The sequence below is a fragment of the Neofelis nebulosa genome, chromosome 6, assembly GCF_028018385.1.
Source record: "Neofelis nebulosa isolate mNeoNeb1 chromosome 6, mNeoNeb1.pri, whole genome shotgun sequence".
NCBI lineage: Eukaryota > Metazoa > Chordata > Mammalia > Carnivora > Felidae > Neofelis > Neofelis nebulosa.
Window position 1 is genome coordinate 90,386,171 of NC_080787.1, and position 22,387 is coordinate 90,408,557.

General features: G+C 35.7%; 1 protein-coding gene across 1 annotated transcript in view; it reads left to right on the forward strand.

Annotated features, from left to right (window-relative positions):
* Nucleotides 1-18,239, forward strand: part of UFL1 (UFM1 specific ligase 1) — a 33,734-nt gene extending 15,495 nt beyond the window's left edge. The window contains exons 9-19 of the mRNA XM_058734744.1: nt 1,034-1,209; nt 2,406-2,585; nt 4,776-4,896; nt 7,114-7,230; nt 10,701-10,818; nt 12,213-12,379; nt 12,461-12,591; nt 14,182-14,262; nt 14,789-14,874; nt 15,417-15,597; nt 16,232-18,239. Coding sequence (XP_058590727.1) covers nt 1,034-1,209; nt 2,406-2,585; nt 4,776-4,896; nt 7,114-7,230; nt 10,701-10,818; nt 12,213-12,379; nt 12,461-12,591; nt 14,182-14,262; nt 14,789-14,874; nt 15,417-15,597; nt 16,232-16,450 — 1,577 coding nt within the window. The 3' untranslated portion in view covers nt 16,451-18,239. The remainder of the gene's footprint in view (nt 1-1,033; nt 1,210-2,405; nt 2,586-4,775; nt 4,897-7,113; nt 7,231-10,700; nt 10,819-12,212; nt 12,380-12,460; nt 12,592-14,181; nt 14,263-14,788; nt 14,875-15,416; nt 15,598-16,231) is intronic.
* The last annotated feature ends 4,148 nt before the right edge of the window (nt 18,240-22,387 follow it).

Consider the following 22,387-nt stretch of genomic DNA (forward strand, 5'->3'; position numbering starts at 1 on the left):
TTAGACATCCACTCCTTCAGAAAACCTGAAATTATTCTTAATTCTGTTTCTAGGGTTCTGTCATTTGGATAAAGTAGATTGAATTTAGTCATTAAAACAGTTAGTCATATATACACACACATATTACACACACTCATACACACACACACACACACACACACATAAATATGTAGCTCACTTATATATAGATAGATGTTGCTCAGTTAGTTTGATCAGTTTCATAGTCCAACTCAAATCATGTAAGAGTTCAGTTCCTTGCTCAGTGATAAACCTATAAGACATTAATGTTCAAGCGATTTAAATGTATGCTAGAATACTAGGCTGCACTTATGTTTTCTTGGCTTTCTGTAATGTACTTTTGTTTCTTCAACCATGAACTTGGGTTAGAACTTCGTTATAATTAATTTACTGAAATATGATTATTTGGGGATAAAGAGAACAGTAGCTATCTCCAATAACTTTAATGGCTGTAAACTGAAGTCTTTTTTTTTTTTTTAACTTTTGTTTTATATGCTAAATCCCTTACTAGTTTAGAATAGAGAATTACTTTGTCCTAAATTGTCTGATTCCTTTAGTTACTGTAATAAGCAAAATAAATTGCTTTTTTGTTTCTTTACTTAAATTATTACATTTCTCTTAAGCCCCATTTCTACTTTATTGCTCTGTAGTTCTCATGTTTCCTTTTGACCCCTCAGTTGGAGAGGGAGTGACATAGCTGGGATGGAAGAAGTATTTGAACTAATTTTTCTACAGATATGTTTAGTAATAAAAATTTGGGAAGGTAGCCTAACCAGGGAATAGGCTGTGGTACATTTCTATGCTTTATTCTTTAAAAAAAGAAAAATAGAAACCAGGGAATAGGCTGTGGTACATTTCTATGCTTTATTCTTTAAAAAAAGAAAAATAGAATATAGTGCATTCACAAAGAATAGGTGTTGGAAGAACTTAATTTGTTCTAAGATTTCTAAAAGGTGTGAATGACAGTTATATTCCAATGAATTCTTTTCTAATTCTATTTGTGATTTATATCTAGAATTTGACGCTTTGTCCAGACTTGGAATCCCAGATGCTGTGAGCTACATAAAGAAAAGATACAAGACTACACAACTCTTGTTTTTGAAAGCAGCTTGTGTTGGTCAAGGACTTGTAGATCAAGTGGAAGCATCAGTAGAGGAAGCCATCAGCTCTGGAACATGGGTTGATATTGCAGTACGTTTTATCATTTTCTTGTTAATTTTTCTTTAAACCAGGGACAACTGATATTCACTAGTATGTGGCCATTTTAAGTATTAGGATACATAAAAGTAGTCTTGGCTTTATAGCCAAATTCTAGCAATCATTGTTATAGCAAAAACTACCTCAATCTTGCTTAAAGACTTTATAGCTTTTGAGGTAGAATGACCTTTTATATATGGATAGACAACATCCAGAATTCCATAAATCTCAAAACAAACAAGCAAACAATATGACACTCATATCAGTCTTGCCATACAGAAATTGTTGAGATTTCTCACAGTCTTATCTAAGCATTTACAGCTTTACTGGCACCAGGCATTAATGTAGCATTTGTTGTATCTTTTATCCATTCATTAACCTTTGCTCATGTATTAACATGAGCTGCTTTAGCCCTGATACTGTTTTACTTCAGTGTTTAGTATTGACCTGCCTTTATTATGCCGAAAAGATAAGAGTGGGTGAAGAGAAAGAAATGAGGCCAATCCATTATTTACTCGTCAGCGCCCAGATTCTCTTACAAAGCAGAAAATTCCTTGTTTTGAATATACAAGTTTCCAAAGATTCCAGATATAAGTGTTCGTTTATTCATTCAAAAGATTTTAGTAAGTACTATTTATGTACCAGAAACCATTTTACCTGCTGGGAATGTGGTGTCCAGAAAAGTTTCCTAGAGGGAGATAGTTAATGAAAATGATAATTTTAGACCATCAAAGAGCTAAGAAGAAACCTGTTTTGGAGGTAAAGGTATCAGGACTTGATGGTGAATTGTTTGTAGGTTTATGAGAGGAGCTGAGTGTGACATGAAAGTTTGGGGCCTGATCACCTGAGTGGAGAACAGTACCTTTAATTGAGAGGGGGAGATGATGGAGAAAGGTGGATAGGAGCTGGGAGTCTAGGGGTGGCAGCTGCAATCAGTGTTGTTCTGGATATGTGACATTTGAGATGCCTATTAGACCTATGAGCGGAGAGGTTAGGGAAGTTGTAGGACATAGACCTCCAGAGCTCAGGGGGATGATGAAAGCAGAAATATAATTTGGGAGGTTATCAGCATAGAGATGGTTCTGAAGGCCACTGGACTTGAAGTCACCTAGGGAGAGCATATATATAACAAATGGTTTATATGTATGATATTATATTTATATTTGTTTTCATTCTTTTTCTTACTCTAGCCTCTGTTACCCAGTTCTTTATCAGTTGAAGATGCTGCAATGTTGCTTCAACAGGTGATGAGAGCATTCAGCAAGCAGGCTTCAGCTGTAGTCTTTAGCGACACTGTTGTAGTCAGCGAAAAATTCATAAATAGCTGCGCAGAACTGTTCAGTGAACTGATGCACCAAAAAGCTGAAAAGGTATGCCAGATTTCCTTTCCCCTAATCTTAATGGTACTTTCACATTAGACTCATCTGACATCTTCTGAAAAATGGGGTAAGCAGCATATACCCAGGAATGAACACTGTTCATTTCCCTTTAATGTATTACTCCTTTGTATCTCTTCTCCTCGATTTGTTTTCCCCTTCTTCATTCCCATCAGGACATGTATGTTGGAACTTAGGGAGCTGATTTTATAAATTGAAATCATCTAAATCATACACTTCACAATTAAGTCACCTAAGGGTATTGATTCAACGTTACAATCCACAAAAATGTTATCTGTGGATTAAATGCACAAGTATACAGTGTATCCATCAATCACTACACTATATATTTACTAAATCTAGCAGAGCCTTATTAATCTTACCTATTCAGGATGCACAAATGGGGTAACTTACTGAGGAAAGAAATTGTTGCTATCAAAATTGATTAGTTCTTCAGAGCAAGTGCTGTCAAGAAGCAGAGGTCCTGCCAGGTCTGCTTTAACGAATATTCAGGTCGTGTTTCTAGTTAGCAATACCATCAACTTATAAAGCCTGCTCACGGACAGGTAGAACAAGCCCATTTATCTTAGACTGTTAATAAATTCATGAGAGCTTATTAAATATATAAATAATTTGTATTCATCTGTATTCCTTTTAAGCTCTTTAATAGTTTTAATTTTTTTAAATATTTATTTATTTTTGTGAGAGAGAGAATGAGTGGGGGAGGGCAGAGAGAGAGGGAGACACAGAATCCAAAGCAGGCTGCAGGCTCTGTGCTGTCAGCACAGAGCCCAACGCGGGGCTCGAACTCACAAACCGTGAGATCATAACCTGAGCCGAAGTCGGACACTTAACCGACTGAGCCACCCAGGCACCCCAGTAGTTGTAAAAAACGATAATTTTCTATGACTTGCCCGCTACTAAAGCAGCATTGAAGAGTAAAAGTACATAGGATTGACAACAGTAAACCTGAATTCCAATCTCAACTTGTTTACTCTCTGTTTGACTTTGGACAAATAGACCTTCTGCTTCCATATCTTCAAAAAAAAGGATGATGGTGGTTCATTTCTTAAAGATAAATGTAAATAAAGGAGGGATGTATACAAAATTTCTGGTATATATTAGCTACCGGTTGCTAGATGGCTACATTATTATTTATGATCTTTTATTAAAATAAAAACAGGGTCATCAGTTTTTCTTTCTTCCTGCTCCTCCCTCCAACTACAAAAATAACTTCAGGAAAAGAAGGTGATTCTGTTGTTTGAACTGTAACATCCTAAACATTTTTCTTCAGGAAACCAAAAGGGAAATACCATTTTTCACATGAAAATAAATGTACTTTTGTTGCTACAAATTTAGAGCCCTGTCCCATAATGAAAAACAGTTTCTGAACTTGGAAATAAATAGTTCATTATTCTGAACATATTTTTTAAAAAAGCAGAGGTAAAGAATGAGTCCAGAGGAAAAAACAGTTTAAATGACTAAATGTGCAACTCATACATGGTCATTATGTTAGGGTTGGGAGTGTAGATTTTGTTAATCTTTGTAGTAAACTTAGGTATGCAAGTGGCATTGGAGTTGGGAGCCTCAAAAAGAAAAAGAGCAAGGGCCACCTATGAAGCATTGGTTAAAAAAAATAAAAAAGCGGGGCGCCTGGGTAGCTCAGTCAGTTGAGTGTCTGACTTCAGCTCAGGTCATGATCTCATAGTTTGTGGGTTTGAGCCCCGCATCAGGCTCTGTGCTGATAGCCTGGACTGCTTCGGATTCTGTGTCTCCTTCTCCCTCTGCCCCTCCCCCACTCACGCTTTGTCTCACTCTGTTTCTCAAAAATAAATAAATGTAAAAAAAAATTTTTTTAAATAAATAAAAATAAAAAAGCCAAATCGGCTGAACAAGCCAAATTGCATCTGATGTTACGAGATCAATTCTTCAGTGACCAGATAGGATTTCTCATTAGCTGATGACACATTCAAAGAGCCAGGAACTGCAAGGGAAGAGACTGATCTTTGGCAAGGAGGGACCACCTCAGAGTGTCAGCTGTTGGACAGAGCTCTATAGTTCTTAGCAATGAAATCAAACAAGAATAATCAGGATGAGTAATAATGATTGACTATATAAATAACTTTTATGTTTTTGGTAATACCATATATTTTTGCTTACCAAGAAAAGCATGTTTTATTTCAGGAAATGAAAAATAATCCTGTTCATTTAATCACTGAAGAAGATCTGAAACAAGTCTCCATTTTAGAAAGCACTAACACAAGTAAAAAGGATAAAAAAGATGAACGAAGGAGAAAAGCAACAGGTAATAAATTATTATTAATCAAGAAGATTCAAAGATGAATTTTTTACAAGTTGGAGTGAACTCTGCATTTATTAGACCCTTTGAAAGCTCTTTCATTTGGTTGATTTACCTTTAACTGCTAAATTAACCAAATCTTTTGCTAATGAATTAAATTTTGATGATGAAAATGGAAATATTAGTGATTACTTACTCTTTCTTATTTTGTCAGAACTAAATGAATTTCATGACCTGGCCATCTTCCATTGTTCACTCCCTCACCCTTTATGTTCTACCCTGGTAGTCTTTTTTCTTGAATCTCAAAATTTGGCAAGTTTGTGGTTACCACTAGCTCTTCCTTCCACCTGAATGTTCTCTCCCTAATCAGGGAACTGATTTCTCATCATTCAGAACTCCACTTCAAATGTCAGTTCCTCAGAGAGGCCTCCCTAACCACCTGGAATAGTAGACATGGTCACTCTCCATCATATTGTCTCCTGGTTTTTTTGCATCACTTTCATCACTGTAATGCGTTTTGTTGTTTGGAAGCATTGTCCATCTCATATATTGTTATTTCCCTAGTCTTTAGAACACTTGTTGGTGTATTTTAGGTGCTCATAAAATATTGAATGAATAAATTTCCCAAGGAGATACTATTTCTTTCATTTTTTTAATTAAAAGCCAATGGAAATTATTCTAGGTGCACATGTATTTTCTATACTTAAATAGTAGGAATAATTTTACTAGTACTGTATCAAGGTTAATGAAATTAGATATTCAACATGTTTCATTAATAAATACCAACTATAATGAAGATGTGTTATAAAAACTTCAATTTTTATTTGTGAGAACTCACTTCTATTTCTTTGAGATTGTTTCTTTTCAAAAACCTTTTACTACAAAATCTTTCAATTTGATACTTTGAAATTTCTCTGTATTCTTCTGGGGGAAATAGACAAGTAAATTACTCCAATAAATCATAGTAGTATCACAGCCATGCATATTTTATCATATTATTTGAAGGTATACTTATAAATTTACCTTAATCAGTTAATTGTACTTATGTCAGATAGCTAGTCTGTTTTATTTCCTTCTAAAAATTCAGAGTTATCTGATCTTCATCTCAGTGATAGTACTATCCTGTTGTAATAGTTTAGGTATAGTGCATGGAACAATGTCAAATATATAAGTCTTCCCTAATAAGAAATTTATTACCAAATGTAAAAATTACATTCACCTTAGACTTGTGTTTTGAAAATTATATTTTTCTATCCCAAAAGCAAGGGAAAATAATAGAACTTACAATTAGAGGACTTGATGAAATTTAAAGGAATTCTACTTAGGATTTAGAAAAAGATCTGTAATTTATATGTCATTTTACTTTATTGAAAAATGAATCTTTTATGAAGAAACATATTTTCAATATTTTTCAGTATTTCAATCCCATTATTAGAAAGTATTCTATTTTTTTGAATAAATACTTTAAATGTAAATATGTAATGGTAGAGAAATACCTCACTAAGATTACTTTTATTTACAGTGTTTTGGTTTGTCTCATAATTTGTATTTTTTAGTCTTTATTTGGCCAATGGGTGATGGATAACTCTGTTTTTCCACTTACCCAATTTAATATTCATGGTCAAAATTTATCAAGCACCTGTTAATGTGTCAAGCATTGCTTTAACCCCAAGGATACAAACATTAGTGAGACATGCTTCCTATCTGAAGGAGTTCATTGTCTCGTTCAGTGGTGGAAGACTCAGGATGTCTCCTATAAACATGAGTAATAATCTTTCGACCAAGAAGACAAAACCAAGGGTAATTAAATTTGTGAAATACTGTAATGGAGATATTAATGAGGCTGTGGTAACAGAAATGAGCAAATGAGGGCACATTTCTTTTGGGGAAGGTAGAAGACGAGGTAAAGGAATGGGTTTGGTCAAGAAAAAGCCAGACAAAGCTACAGAAAAGAGATGTCTTTGGAGAAGGAAGGAGAGACTGTATTTAGAGCAGGTAAGCTCTCTGAATTGCTCAAGTTCAACAGATTTCGTACTTTATTAATTTTTTATTGACTAAATTACAAAACTTCGTAATAAGGAAACTCTAACCTTAAGTAGCACCTAAAAGTTAATTACTTGGCTTTTCTTGTTCTGCTGTAAAGTTAAATATGACAATGTAGTGTCATCATTCTAAAAATGGTAATTCAGTTAGGGAAGACTAATGAGTATCCTCTTCCACCAGAGGGCAGTGGAAGTGTGAGAGGAGGTGGTGGTGGCAATGCCAGAGAGTACAAAATTAAAAAAATCAAGAAGAAAGGAAGAAAAGAAGAGGATAGTGATGATGAGTCATCTCATACTGGTATGTAGCTTTATTACTCTTCCTTTGTGCATGATTTTAAACATTTTCTTACGATGCGTACTGTTACGTGTGTACGCTTATACAAGAAGTCCTCGCTTTGCATGGTTTCTGTGGACACAGATTTCAGTTACACAGTTTAGTTGATGACACCAGCCCCCCAACAACATGGTTCATGTTTTGAGTTACCAGCGTGTATCAGCTGTGAGTAATCGCATAAAGTACAAATTTGCTGCTGGCTCCTCAGTCCACAGATGAGCACATAAATAACCCAGGTACATCATGAGCTGTGATAGTCACATCACTGATTTCAGAGTTTGTCAGTGATGGATCCCTGTGCCTCTCTTCCTCACTTTATGCTCAGACAACACCCCACGTAGTTGTGTTGCTTCCTTGTCTCCCAGTGATGAATCCATACATTTTAAAAAATGGATAATCGGGCGCCTGGGTGGCTCAGTCGGTTGAGCGTCCGATTTCGGCTCAGGTCATGATTTCACAGCTCGTGAGTTCGAGCCCCACGTCGGGCTCTGTGCTGACAGCTCAGAGCCTGGAGCCTGCTTCTGCTTCTGTGTCTCCTTCTCTCTCTGCCCTAAGCCACTCACAGTCTGTCTCTGTCAAAAATAAATAAACATGAAAAAAAAATTAAAAAAAAAATTGGATAATCAAAAGGGAACCGGCCAACACAGACAAAAATCCAGCAAAGAAATAAAAAGTGATAACATTGGAAATAAAATATGAATCAGGAATAAATGGAGTTAAGGAAGAAGTAGCTGACTGTGGGAACGTTGGTATTGCCCTGCTCAAGAGACCAAGTATGCAGCCTGAGGAGCTTGGTAGAAGCGCACTTAACTGACGTAAATGGGGAAAGTGGTCATGACCGAAAGGATGAAAATGTTTTAGAGGGGGTGAGGTTGGCAGAAAACCTCCAATAAAGGAATTCTCACGAGATGTTTCACAACATTGAAAGGGCAAAGGATAAAATGCAGTAAGCTGATCCGGAGTTAAAAAAGGAGTATGACAACTTGCCAAACCACAGAAAAATGCTTGCTCTGGAATATAAGTCACAGGATGAGAAGAAGCAAGCACCATTGAGATTATTTTTGATAAGTTTTTTACAAAGAAATCAAACACTTTCATGCTCAGGGTTTCTAATGAGCTAAATTATAGTATGCTAAATTATTAGTTTTCTTTTTCATTTCCCTTTATATTCATAGCCAGCAGAACTTCTAATGTTTTCACAAACATTTTTTAAAGGGTCACAGAACAATCAAATTTTCCCATTGTTTATTAAGAACACCTTGCACAGTTGCGGCTTGCATAGTCACTTTCATGGTTTCCCGCTGCCGTGCAAAACAAATTATAATATTTTACAAAAGTGGATTTCTGCATATTCAAGTAGGAAACACTAATATTATGCATGTTTAAGTTTTATGGTAACACTTAAGTGATTGGTTGCTTCTATTTAAGGAAGGGAATTAGTATATGCATCTTCCTTTTCCAAGACTTGTTATTATTCAGTATTGTTAAGTTAGCAAGAGACATGTTAGTTTTTCTAAGTAAAGTTATGATTCTTCTATGTTTGTGTTGTAAATAAATTTACTTAATGCAACTGTGATACCTCCCTCTTCCTTTTCCCCAGTAAACACAGAAAAAACATTGAAATGATAATAATCTGAAATTTTTATTTTTCTTCTTCCACAGAGCTCATTTTGTATGGGCTAGAGCCAGGAGGCGTAGAAATCAGTTGACATGGGCTTCAGTTATTAGTGTGCCACTACTAGTGATAATGTATTTGCCTAAGATCTGTGTTTAAGTATTCTAAGATAGATAAAAATAGCTACTGTTCTCAGCATGCATAAAACAATATTAATTAAAACTGTCTTCATAAAGGAGCGCCTGGGTGGCTCGGTCGGTTAAGCATCCGACTTCAGCTCAGGTCATGATCTCATGGCTCGTGGGTTCGAGCCCTGCATCATGCTCTGTGCTCACAGCTCAGAGCCTGGAGCCTGCTTCAGATTCTGTCTCCATCTCTCTCTCTGCCCTTGCCCAACTTGTGTTCGTTCTCTCTCTCTCTCTCTCTCTCTCTCTCTCTCTCTCTCTAATATAACATTTAAAAAACTTTTTAAAAAACCTATCTTCATAGAAACTAGTAGCCCTGTTCCTATTTTAACTAGTATTAAGACTGACCTATGTGGGTTTTAATTTTTCATTAGTAAATGAATTTCTCTATTCCCCAGATGTACTAGGGGTGGGAGAGAAAGGATATTTAATAAAATATTTTTCTATTATCTGTAGCCTTAAGTAATTATTAAATGAGGCATGTGTTACTTCTTTTGTGCACAGGTTATAGAGAGGGGCTATAAAGGTAGCAAAACCATTCTACCTAAAAAAATATAATTTCAGTGCTTTTGAAAAGGGGTTGTGTTATAATCTCGCAATGGGGGATGGAATCAGGTTCTCAGCTAAAATACAGCATCAACTCAGTGTGAAAGATTACTATATGGAAATATAATGTAATAACTTATGCATGCAGAAAGCAAACAAAGCAGAAACTATTTGATGTGGAAGATCAGGAATGGATAGCAAATCACAAAAAGAAAGGATAGTCTATCTCTTCTAATGGGTGTATCTGTTCTAAAGCTATAATGTCAACTACTTAGATCGTGATGCATAGTGAAGATTGATTTTTGAGCTATTATTTATTTTATTATTTTTTATTTTTATTTCTAAGGTTTTACAATAACCAAATTTAGCTGGAAATAATCACTTTTATATTTTTACAATTAATAACGGAAATATTGTTAGCTTTCTTTTGTCTGCAACCTGTACTTCTCCAAGTCGGTGAGTAGGCATGCACAGTTAACAATTATTTCCATTACACTAGCTGCATACAAGCTTTCCTTGGCATGGAATTATTTTTGTAAGAAGAAGAATAAATTATGAGTGTAAAATTACAAGGATTCTTTTCATCTGTGCCTTTCCCAAAGACAATTTTTAGCTTAATTCTACCAGAGTTGTAGTTCACATGATTATAAAGACTTTTCCTGAAGATCCTATGTAGCTTACAAGGATGATTTGATTTTTAGTGCCTATTCATTTTTATAAAGACAGAAATTCTGCTCATTATATATTGTTCAACAGCGAAGTTATCTTTTCTTAAAAGATTTTTTTCCTTGATTTTCAACTATTTGTACCATCCAAGTTAGACTGGGGAGAAAACATCTTGATGATTTTCTAACTGACTCAGAAAACAGTCACAAAATGAAGTTAGGAAATTATTACTCAAAAGAGATGCCACTATATCTTATTTTTAAAATTATTTTCATTGGTTATTGCTATTTGACATTGGCAATATCAGAGTCTTTGTGGTATGAAGTGAATGAATTACCATCTTATTAAATATGTTGAACCTTATTTGCTTTTAGGTTGCTTTATGGTTTTGTTGTTTTTCACATTGCTCATTTCTACTATAGGAAAGAAGAAGCCAGAGATCACTTTTATGTTCCAGGATGAGATTGAAGATTTTTTAAGAAAACACGTACAAGATGCCCCTGAGGAGTTTATTTCTGAACTTGCCGAGTACTTAATAAAGTAAGTATAAAAACATATTTTTTTTCTGTTTTATGATAGAGATTCAGAGGTTTTAAATAAAAATTTTTACCAAGATCATAGAAAACATATACTCTAGGTCTTTTCTTTTCAAAGCTTAGAATTTAATCTAGGCACCAAATTGCAGATTTTGTTTGCCTGTAGAGGCTGTTCAATTCAACAAACATGTAAGTGCTCTGGGGAAGGCAATATAGGAAAGAAAAGGCGAGAGTGTGGAGACATCCTCATTCACTGATGTTACGTACTAGTTGGGAGAAAAACACCAACATAATAGCTGGCCGCTCTCTAACATAGCGTGAAAAGGAACATCTAAAAGAAAGAAAAGACCATTTTCTATCTGGACTTGACAGAGAGTAAACAGTGCACTTTAAAAAAAAGGGGAGAAATAAAGTAACGAACTGTCTTCAAAGAGAATAAATTTAGACAGCACTAGCTTGTAATTGAGCCAAGCTAAATTTATTTTACAGAAGTGAAAAACATTGTGTATAACTTGACCATTACTAACTAACGTGATTTTCCCTCAAGGTAGTTCCAGTGTGTAAGCTATAAATGCAGTCCAGGAGCCCAGTGCATCTAACGTTGAATTTAGAATATAGCTTTTGTAGTGAGATTTTTTCATTTCACTGAATGTTTTTGTACATGAATATATTAAATAATCATATTTTTCATATGTAAACAGATGGAGTAGTTACTTCTAATCATTTGCCATTACTTTGTAAAAAATCTTTTCTGGGGGTGCCTGAGTGGCTCAGTCAGTTGAGCGTCCAACTTCGGCTCAGGTCATGATCTCGTGGTTCATGAGTTCAAGCTCCATGTCAGGCTCTGTGCTGACAGCTCAGAGCCTGGAACCTGTTTCAGATTCTGTGCCTTCCTCTCCTTCTCTCTGCCCCTCCCCTGCTCATATTCTGTCTCTCTCTCAAAAATAACCATTAAAAAAATTTTTTTATAAAAATAAAATAATCTATTCTGAGTTGTTGAGCATAAAGTTTTTAATGTGTTATCTTTTATAGTATTTAGAAATTGAAAATTTATTATTCCCAAGGATGAGAAACAGATTTATAGTCTATTCTCCAAATTAACTTTTAAAAACTACTTTGAATTGAATTTGAATTTGAATTGAAACTTCTGTTACTGCTATTCTTACTGTCTTTAGTGCAATAATTTTGAGTACTGTAAGACGGAGAAAAGTAAATGTATTTAAGTGATAAGTCCTAGGCTTAGAGGACAAATTCTTGGGAACTAGTCTCCAAATTAATCTTGTTTGTTTAAAAAATATAGAGGTCTTCCCTTAAGGCCTGTTTCCATAGAAGCAACATTTCTTAGATGCATAAATCCAGTACTTTGTAATAAACTGAATATATTTATCTTGTGCACAGACCTCTTAATAAAACTTACCTCGAGGTGGTGCGTTCAGTGTTCATGTCTTCAACTTCTTCTGCCTCTGGAACTGGTCGAAAGCGCACTATCAAGGACTTGCAAGAAGAGGTTTCAAACCTGTATAATAACATTCGGCTTTTTGAAAAGGGGGTGAAGTTCTTCACAGGTATACTTGGTGCTGTTTTTTTCATTGATTCTCATAATTGTTCTTGGACATTCATTTTAATAAAACACCTTTATTTTCCAGATGATACGCAAGCTACTCTTACAAAGCATTTGCTGAAGACAGTGTGTACGGATATCACTAACCTCATTTTCAACTTCTTAGCTTCGGATTTAATGATGGCAGTAGAGGATCCTGCAACCATCACAAATGAAGTATGATAGTGATTTGTTTGCCATTCTTGATGTGTTTAGTTTTGAAATAAAAGCATGCTTTATTTTCTCACACCAGGAATAGTCTAAAGGAGAGTAAAATATAAGAAAGTGTTTTTAGGGAAAACATCCGTCACATTTTTAGTTCAAATTGGCAATATCGTAAATTGGTCTTTTGAAAGTAATGATGGTTAATTACTCTAGAATCAACACTTTTATTTTTTCCTAATTATTATGGTGTCACATCCCTTTCTCCTGCTGAGTTGCAAATCCCTTAACAGTGCTATGGCCTGATTGCATAACTCTGCAGTCATTTTCACTTACTGGCACCATCTCTGTTCAATATTTAAATAAATTGCAGTTTATTTGTTAAAATTCTAATCTCAAACTAAATTCAAAGTTAATTTCTTCCCTTCTTGAAATGTAAGGTATGGCAGTGGCTCCTAGTTGCCTAGAGAAGGAAAAGTGTGATCTGTCCCTAACTCTCCTCCTCTACTTCTTCTCTGTCCTTCTTCTCTGATCCACTTAATGTTTGAGATTTAGAAAAAATGAAAGAGGCAAAAAGTGCCTCATAAGAATGACTGCATATCACTGATTATGACCTAGGTCCAATGCTGTGGTCTCTCGTGATGTGGCCATTGCCACATAGATGGCATAAGTTGTTTGGGGGAAGTTTTTTAGCATGTGACACCCTCTCATGGCAAGGACCACCCCCTAAACTTCCAAACAGGTTATTTCTCCTGTCTACCCCAGCAAAGTACTGTCCCCCTTCCTCCTTTAGCTTGACAGTGAATCTCCAGATGCTTGGGCAGTTCATGTATCCTGCCTCTGTGCCAACTTCTGCTGTGAGAAATACATGGGGTCCTGTCCTGTGCCCTTTGGGGGCTACGGAAGGATTTAGTGTGCCATGTGACGGGGAGTCAGTAGGTTGCCCTAGTCTTCCAAGACTCACTGTAACTTTCAGGGCCTACTGGCCAAGCCATTCCAGTAGGCCTCCACCAGAAATTTCATACTAGGTAGGGCCATCAGATGGGTCAAGAATGCCACCAAATTTCTTGAGACACATCTGTGTGGACGGGGTGCTGAAAAGACCACACACCAAATAGCATAACAACTGTCCATCCATAGAGCAAGTTCTCTAGTTTATAGGCATTCTTAAACTTTATTCAAGAGTGAGACCCCCTTCACTTGGCATTAGGAAGAATATTCTTCCCACCCCAATGAAAAAGAGAGGGAGTAGCCTCTTGCCCCAAATTCTCTTTTACCCACAAGGTAAATGGTTCTCTCTCCCTCCTCCCTCGGCCCATCCCCTGCCACTCCCCTGCCCCATCTTCCTCTTACATTGCTGGGCCAGAAGGGAGGAGCAGAGCTATATCTAGCTTCATTGGCTGACTGGTTGTTAGCTAGCTTTCAGATATTAGAATGCTTTTGGCATGTTTTTATCCCTAGTTTGAGAGCTAAAACTCAAAAACAAAGATAAATTCTATTCAGTATTCTATTATAGCAACAAATATACTTTGTTTTGTTTTGTTTGATCTTATATCCACCACATGTTAAAGTCACAATCCCAAAAGAATTTTTTTCCCCTTATAGGTAAGAAAAAAAATTTTAAGTAAATTACCAGAAGAAACCAAAGTAGCTCTCACAAAACTACATAGCTCTCTGAATGAAAAGGTAAGTTGGATTCTGTTTAGATAATGGGGCTAGAATTTATGACCTTTGAGTACATTTTTATAAGAATAATTGTAAACTAAATCTCTTTGGGAGGTGAAGGGGGAGAACAGGCTGGGGACATTTTATCCTCTTTAGTCCTAAATCACAATGTCAAGTTTAATAACAAAATGACCTTTTTAAAAATTGTATTTAGGGTGTAATATTATAGAACAGTATTAAATGACTGTATTTCTTTAGGAAACCTGTTAATAAAAGTAAATTATGGGGGCGCCTGGGTGGCGCAGTCGGTTAAGCGTCCGACTTCAGCCAGGTCACGATCTCGCGGTCTGTGAGTTCGAGCCCCGCGTCGGGCTCTGGGCTGATGGCTCGGAGCCTGGAGCCTGTTTCCGATTCTGTGTCTCCCTCTCTCTCTGCCCCTCCCCCGTTCATGCTCTGTCTCTCTCTGTCCCAAAAATAAATTAAAAAAAAAAAAAAAAAAAACGTTGAAAAAAATAAAAGTAAATTATGGCATTAAATACCTTTTCAGAGCATAGAAGACTTTCTTTCTTGTCTGGATTCTGCAGCAGAGGCTTGTGATATTATGGTGAAAAGGGGAGACAAAAAAAGGGAAAGGTAACAACATTCAGTTAATCTACATTATTAACAGATTCTTAGATGTGTGATATTTCATGTCTGAAGTTGATGACTGTGTGGATCTTGCACAGAGAACTCTTGTATCCAAATGGCTGCATACCTTTAAGTGTATTCAATACATAGGTCTCCGAGACCTCTCTGTCCCATTTTGATAGGGTAGCAAGGTTCCCTAATCCCCTAGTAGATCAAGCCTGGGAACTTTATGTTGGCTTTGAGACCTGCTATAGAAAGCTTAAGTGCATTAGTGCACTTCTGTCTGATTCCCAACAACTTAAAATAAAAAGTATACCTTGAGTATCCCTGCTATCTAGTTTTCTGTATCATTCTCTAGCATATTAGTTTATCCATACCATTTAGGGTCAAGTGTGTCTATATTTCCTATTTAAAATATCCCTTAAGATGTTTATGGAGCTAGATAACTAAACTAGAGAAGCTAAAAATGAATACAGAAGGGAAGAAGTGAAATTGGTGAGAGCTGGTGAAAATATGATAATGTGTTTTGTGATTTTATTTTTGTTTAGGCAGATATTGTTCCAGCATCGACAAGCACTGGCTGAACAGCTAAAAGTCACAGAAGACCCTGCTCTTATTCTGCACCTCACATCAGTCCTTCTGTTTCAGTTCTCAACCCACAGCATGCTCCATGCACCTGGAAGATGTGTCCCACAGATCATCGCCTTTCTCAGTAGTAAAATTCCAGAGGTATCATCTTGTCAGTGCACTCGAAACTTTTAAAGCTTTTAGATTCTGAAGATTTTGAATGGATAGGTTTGAATCATCATAAACAGTAAGACACAAAACATGTTAATATGATTTCCCGTTGAAGAATGTGAACAGTGATAGAAGATTGATTTTAAAAACTCAGCATAGCTCAAGAATCTTTTGGGATCCTACAGGATCTATAGTAAAAAAAAATATTCTGAATTTGGAAATTTAAGCTTTCACAAAAGATGTAATAATGTCCAGTCTTCCAATTCAGCTTATATAAATTTAACCTATTGTTCAAGGACCAGTTCAAAAAGTCTTACCCTGCACAGATTCTTCTGAGAAACTTCTCAGCTAAAAGTAATTGGGCTTCTTTGAACTTCCATGTAACTTTGACTAAATGTCTGGTGATAGAACCTAGCCAAGTCGGTTTACATTAAATTGATCTGTATTCATGTTTTATCACCCCTAACCTGTCAACTTGCCAACAAGGACCTTGCTTGATTCAGTTTTCTACTTAAGATCATTATACTGATTTATAAAGATCGGTGTTGGTTGAACAAATCATGCTTGTTCCACAGAAAATTAATTTAATGTTTGTTAACTTTTCTTCTCCTTTCTCTTTTCACAGGATCAGCATACTCTTTTGGTAAAGTATCAAGGTTTAGTTGTAAAGCATTTAGTTAGTCAAAACAAGAAGACTGGCCAGGGAGATGATCCTTTGAGTGATGAATTAGACAAAGAACAAGAAGATATCACCAATACTACTCGTAAAGAGCTTCAAGATCTTTCTTCATCCATTAAAGACCTTGTTCTCAAATCCAGGAAGTCATCTATGACAGAAGAGTAATGATCTTAATTTACTTTTATCATATAGTATACATTTTTCCCAAAGTTTAATATGGTGAGTGGTTACCACAAAGTGTTCATTTCACAGTCCTCAGTTCCTCCCAGTAATGCCCCCATGCATACACCCACACACACGCAATTCAGTCTAAACAGTAGTGTTGTATTCAATGTAAACCTTATAAAAATGTGAATTTTATAAATTGGGTTCAACTATGGAAGATTTCTTTTTCACAACATAATTCTAAAAATTAACCATTTCAGTTTTATTTTCAGATGCTAAATGAAGAATAAATTTTCTGATATCTTTCATCTCTAGAAAAGGACTCATTCGTTGTGTTGTTAGATTTCAAGTGACATTATTATATTTATACCCATATTAGGCGGAAACTTAAAATGTGGCCATGTGTTTTTTAAAAAGGAAAAAAAAAAACCCTTTGGTGTCAACAATAAAAATCGTGTATTTGAAAATTAATAGACAATGCTTCAAACCTAAAATACAGAAATTTGCAGAAGAACTTCTTATTACTAAGCCCCTGCTTTTATTTCTGGCAGGTAGAGGGCCTCCCATTGCCCCCACAGGAATGAACTTTTATGTGGTTGACAGTTTCAGGGATGCCTTTACAGCTGCAGAAAAACACCAGAGGGGCCCATTTATTGCTATGGTCTATTCTAAAACAAGACACTAACAAGAGTGAGAGAAAAAATAAAAATTACTTCTTAATAGATATAAATCACATTAGAATAACTAAAAATGTAATACAAGTATTTTTTCTTTAACCCAGTTTGCATTTCTAAATGTTATTTTTTATATCAGTAGTCACTCTGGCTCCTAATGCTTTGTTGTAGGAGGATCTATAAGTACATTGAAGTCATTGAAACTTTTTTTTTTCCAAAAATGGAAATCCATGTAAGAAAATAGGTATTCTTGTTTTCTAAAGACTACTAGTAGTTAAAAGTAACTAAAATAGTTCCTTGGTGTAATAATTTCAAGCAAATGAGTCTTAAGCAACAATTTATTATTATCAAAAAGAAACTTATTTTGAATATAATAGTAAGTTAAATTTCAAATATTAAAATACTATTTTATATAATTCCTCATATGGCATTTAAAACTTCCTGTTTCAAAATGTTTGAATACAAATATCAGTCTACCTCTACTCTAATTCAGACAGAGTGTTAATATTGAGTGAAAGAAATTGATACAATTGCTAACTAAACATTATTATTAAAGTTGATAGGAATGTAACCTAAATTTAAAAATGTTTTTCCACTGGTAATTTTCTATTAATGTATTTTCATATGGGCAAAAGAAGAAAATGACAAATCCTCTGTGACCACAAACTCTAGGTAGTTTTTTTTATTCAGCTTTCAAAATATTAAAAACCAAACTTAAGGTTTTATCCAGTCTTTAAGAACTTATCATTTATGTTTCAGCAGATACCAGAGTAATCCACATTTGATTCAAACTAGGTCATAAACAATGAAGCAAATAAAATCATTCTGGCCTTCCTAATTTGTAGGAATAAAAATAGGAGAGACGACCAAGCAAATAAAAAGAAAAGGATTGTCTTGATTACATTAATTTTTTTTCATTTATCAGAATGGTTCGTATTTTTCACAGTAAATAAGAACAATTTTTATTGTTTTTGAAAACAAAGTGGTATAGCTGATTTTGTATGTAAAAATCTAATCTCACTGATAAATAAAAATTCTTAAATGGTTATCTACTATGATCTTGATGGGAAGATTTAAGAGTGTTATTAAAAATAAAGTTGCCTATTTCTGTTAAATTTTGTGGTACTTTGGAGCTTCCATTATTTTAATTACTACTAGGATTGATGCATATGTTACATGTAACGTATTCACATTTTAAAATTCTTTTCCTGAATATATTTAAAGATTTTATTATATTTTCTTGCACAAAAATAGTTCTATAGTCCTCAGTGTCTCATTCCATGAAAGTTTGCCAGTCATGAACCATTTTACCTGAGTAAATCATCTTCGGTTAGCTACATGTCAGCAAATGTACAGCTATACTCTTATCTGCCACTTCCTACTATTGCAGATACAATAGAGCTTTCTGAATAATGTGTTCGTGTGTTCCATTCTCCAGACCACATGTTTCTGAAGAGTCAAGGGAAACCCACTTCTAGCCATCAGAATGATTCAGTGAACCATGGCCTATCTTATCAAAATCAGTGAATTTTCAGAAAAGATACTGATATGAAATCAGAATAATAAATGTATAAGTTGCTTAATTTGAATATAGAACCATCTTGAACTTTTTAGGGAGTGTGTTTTAGTCAGACCATAAAGCACCAAAGATGAGGTCAGAGTGCAACAGTGATTGTTCGTGAAGAAGGAGCATGGGGCAAGCAGAGGGCAAAATGCAAGCTGGCACCGCCCCCCCGGTTGAATATGAGTGATACTCCTTGGACACTTCTGGCTACCCAAGAACAAAGGAAAAGAGTTTAAGTGCTTGCCATGGTAATGTGGGAATCTAAAGCAAATGAAAAATTAAATTCCCTTACTGCCTACAGCCCATTGACAAGTCCTTGAAACAGGCAGAGTGACCTCCTTCTAGGAGCTCAGCTGTCTCAAGGATGACTCTTTAGGGCAAAAGGAGAACCTTAGCTTAACATTATCCCAACCTCCAGGATCCTGTAAGTTTACTTCCTTTATCTTAACTGCCCCAAGATACATGCTGGCAATCATACTCCAAGCTTATGGCCCCTCAGTATACATCTAAAGGCTCTTATGACTAAGGTTTTATTAAATGGTAATAAATGTTTCCTTAGCAACAGCTAGCCCCTCAAGTTACTGGAAACCTTGCTTCCAAAATTCCTTAGCGACATACTATATCCTTGATCCTCTCGCAACCTGAGGGTATGTAAGGAGTTACCCATCATGACCCCATGCAGTTATTCCTGCCTACGGGTCCTGCCCTGTACTTTAATAAATCACCTTTTGCACCAAAGATGTCTTCAAGAATTCTTTGGCCTTTGGCTCCGGACCACCCCACCATCACACCAAAACTTCATCCCTGCAGCATATGAGAACAAAGAGTTCATTGCTTCCCCAGAAATGCTACTCATCCCAGGGCCAATGGGACATTTTTTTTCTATCAAGAATTAACATGTTAGTTGGGTAGAGGTTGGAGACCATGGAAGGTTTCCTTTCTTTGACTAATACCAATGAAGCCTTTACCCCAGCATATATGGGAGATGAAGGAAAAACATAAACTCAGATGCACATTTTCCACAGAAATCTAGGACATTAAAGTGGCCATTAAAATGGCCTAGATTCACACAAGTTGCTCTACTTTGAAGACGACACTGAACAAAAAATTAAATAGAACCTGGGAAAAATTTGTTCCAAACCATCTAACAAAGAAACCTTGACTTTCAGGCTTTTAGAAACAGAATACACAGAAACACAGAAATAAAAAGTGTTTATTCAATTTACATCACCAAAAAAGAAGGAATAACTACTTTGAATATGTATTAAATTTTTATAAGTTCCCAGTGTTTTATTATTTGTTTTACCAGGTTTGCCTCTATTTGCACCTCTATTTCTCTTCAGTGATTAGTAATATGACTAATCCACATCGTGGATGTGTGTTTACAGAGCAGGAGGAAAGAGATTGTGTTGTGGTGCGATGAAGAAAGGGGAGACATGGTGAATTTGAATCCTGAGCTCAACAATCTCCTGGATCCTGTATGACTACGAAGAACTAGGAATACAAATGTAAATCTTAAAAATACACTTTGACTTAGCATAAGACACTCTAGTTACATCCACGTTGTTGCAAATGGCAACATTTCCTTCTTCTTGATCACTGAGTAGTCAGAGAAAGACAAATAAATAGATGACTTCACTTACATGTGGAATTTAAGAAGACAACAGATGAACATGGTGCGGGGGGAGGAAAAATAAGATAAAAACAGAAGTAAACCATAAGAGACTCTTAAATACAGAGAACATACTGAGTGTTGCTAGATGGGGGAGGTAGGGGAGGTATGGGCTAAATGGGCGATGGGCATTAAGAAGGGCACTTGTTGGGCACTGGGTTCTATCCCGAAACCAATACTACACTGTATGTTAACCAACTTGAATTTAAATAAATAATTTAAAAATACATATGTTAGTTGAATAAGTAAAAGTATGAAAAAATAAATACACCTTGTTTAAAGGAGATGGCAAGAATCAACGAGCAGAGGATGCTGTGGGGGAAGAAATGAAAGTCCACTCTCTTGCACAGTGGGGAGGGGAACTGAACAGGCTGGAGATGACCTCCTGAACTGAGTCCTGACAGAAAAGTAGGACAAGCCCAGTGAAATCAGGCATTTCTGAGAGAGAGGAGGAGATCGGGAAGTACTAAGACATGAACTAATATGAAATAATGAGACATTTGGGAAACCCTAAGTATGAGAAATGTGAAAAATGATCTGGGGAAGCATTGTAAGCTGAAGCTGGAGAGACCAGAGGGAGATCATGAACTACCTTATATGTACACTAAGCGAAAAAGTTTAGCCATCATCCTGAAAACGGGGAGTTTTACAAGGTTAACCAGGAAAATAAGGTAATTAGATTTGTCTTTTAGAAAGACTGCCCATTCTGAAAGGCAGTTTGAGAACATATCAAAATCCTTTAAAATTACTATTATTTATGAAATCAATGTCTCTCCTGTCTGAAAAGTAAAATGTGGACTTGATATGTACAAGTCTTTTTCCCCAGCTTCTAGTCGAAGAGGAGCATGGACAGACTGCCTTGCCCAGAAAGGAGGCAGTCTCCTTGGCTCTGAAGTACTCTTTTTTATTCAGATGCTAGTCTGCCCCCCAAAAAACCTATATCTGACTAGTCAAGCTAAGACAAAGGTCCTATGGGGTTTCTCATCTGTTTCTTGTCATTCAACGTAAAGAAGAAAAAGCACTTGATCAAATTGCTTTCCTACAGATCTTGTCTACTCACCTAAAATATACCTTTCACCTAACTCTACTATGCAGACTTACAGACTGGGTTAATTGCTTGAAGACATGACACATGGTAAGTATAGAAAATACAGTTGTTTAAATAGTATCTAATAAATGTAAATGAACTTAAAGTGAGTGTTTTATATTTTTCTCCTTCCCCCCTTTCTCACCAAAATCTAAGTCCTTGTGACTCATACATGATAAACGCTCAGGGTAAGTTTTGGTGTTGAAGAAAACAAATCAGAAAGCAAGAGAGACAGAGAGAAGAGAGACCACTAGTCCGTAATATATTTCATGTGTTTCATTATATTGCAGCCTTTATTCACAACCACCTTAAAGATACTCGATTTGGAAAATTGTTCATGGTATATTAGGTTAAAAAAAAAAGGATGCAGAACACTATATAATGTGGTCTTGGTTTTCTAATCAAATATACCGTATAAACATTTGTATAAATGTCCTTGTATAGTTTTTTGTATGTACATACCTAATATTCTAAAGAGATTTGGGCTAAGATTTGACTTGTGGCTGTCTCTTCGATTGCAAGTCATTTTAAATTTTCTTTATTTTTTCAATTCTTATTCCACGTTTTCTGCAAGAAGCATGTATTTTCTTTTTTTTTTTTTTAACATTTATTTATTTTTTGAGAGACACAGCACAAGCAGGGAAGGGGCAGAGAGACAGAGACAGAGACACAGAATCTGAAGCAGGCTCCAGGCTCTGAGCTGTCAGCACAGAGCCCAACATGGGGCTTGAACCCACGAACTGTGAGATCATTACCTGAGCCGAAGTTGGGGGGTCAACCGACTAAGCCACCCAGGTGCTCCAGAAGCAGGTATTTTCTAATTTGATAAACTGGTATTTTAAAATACTGTTTTATAGTGATGTAGAGAAATGATAGAAGGGGACTGGACTGAGGCAGCTACTGGTCGTTCTACGACTGATCCAGTAATCCAAGTGAGAAA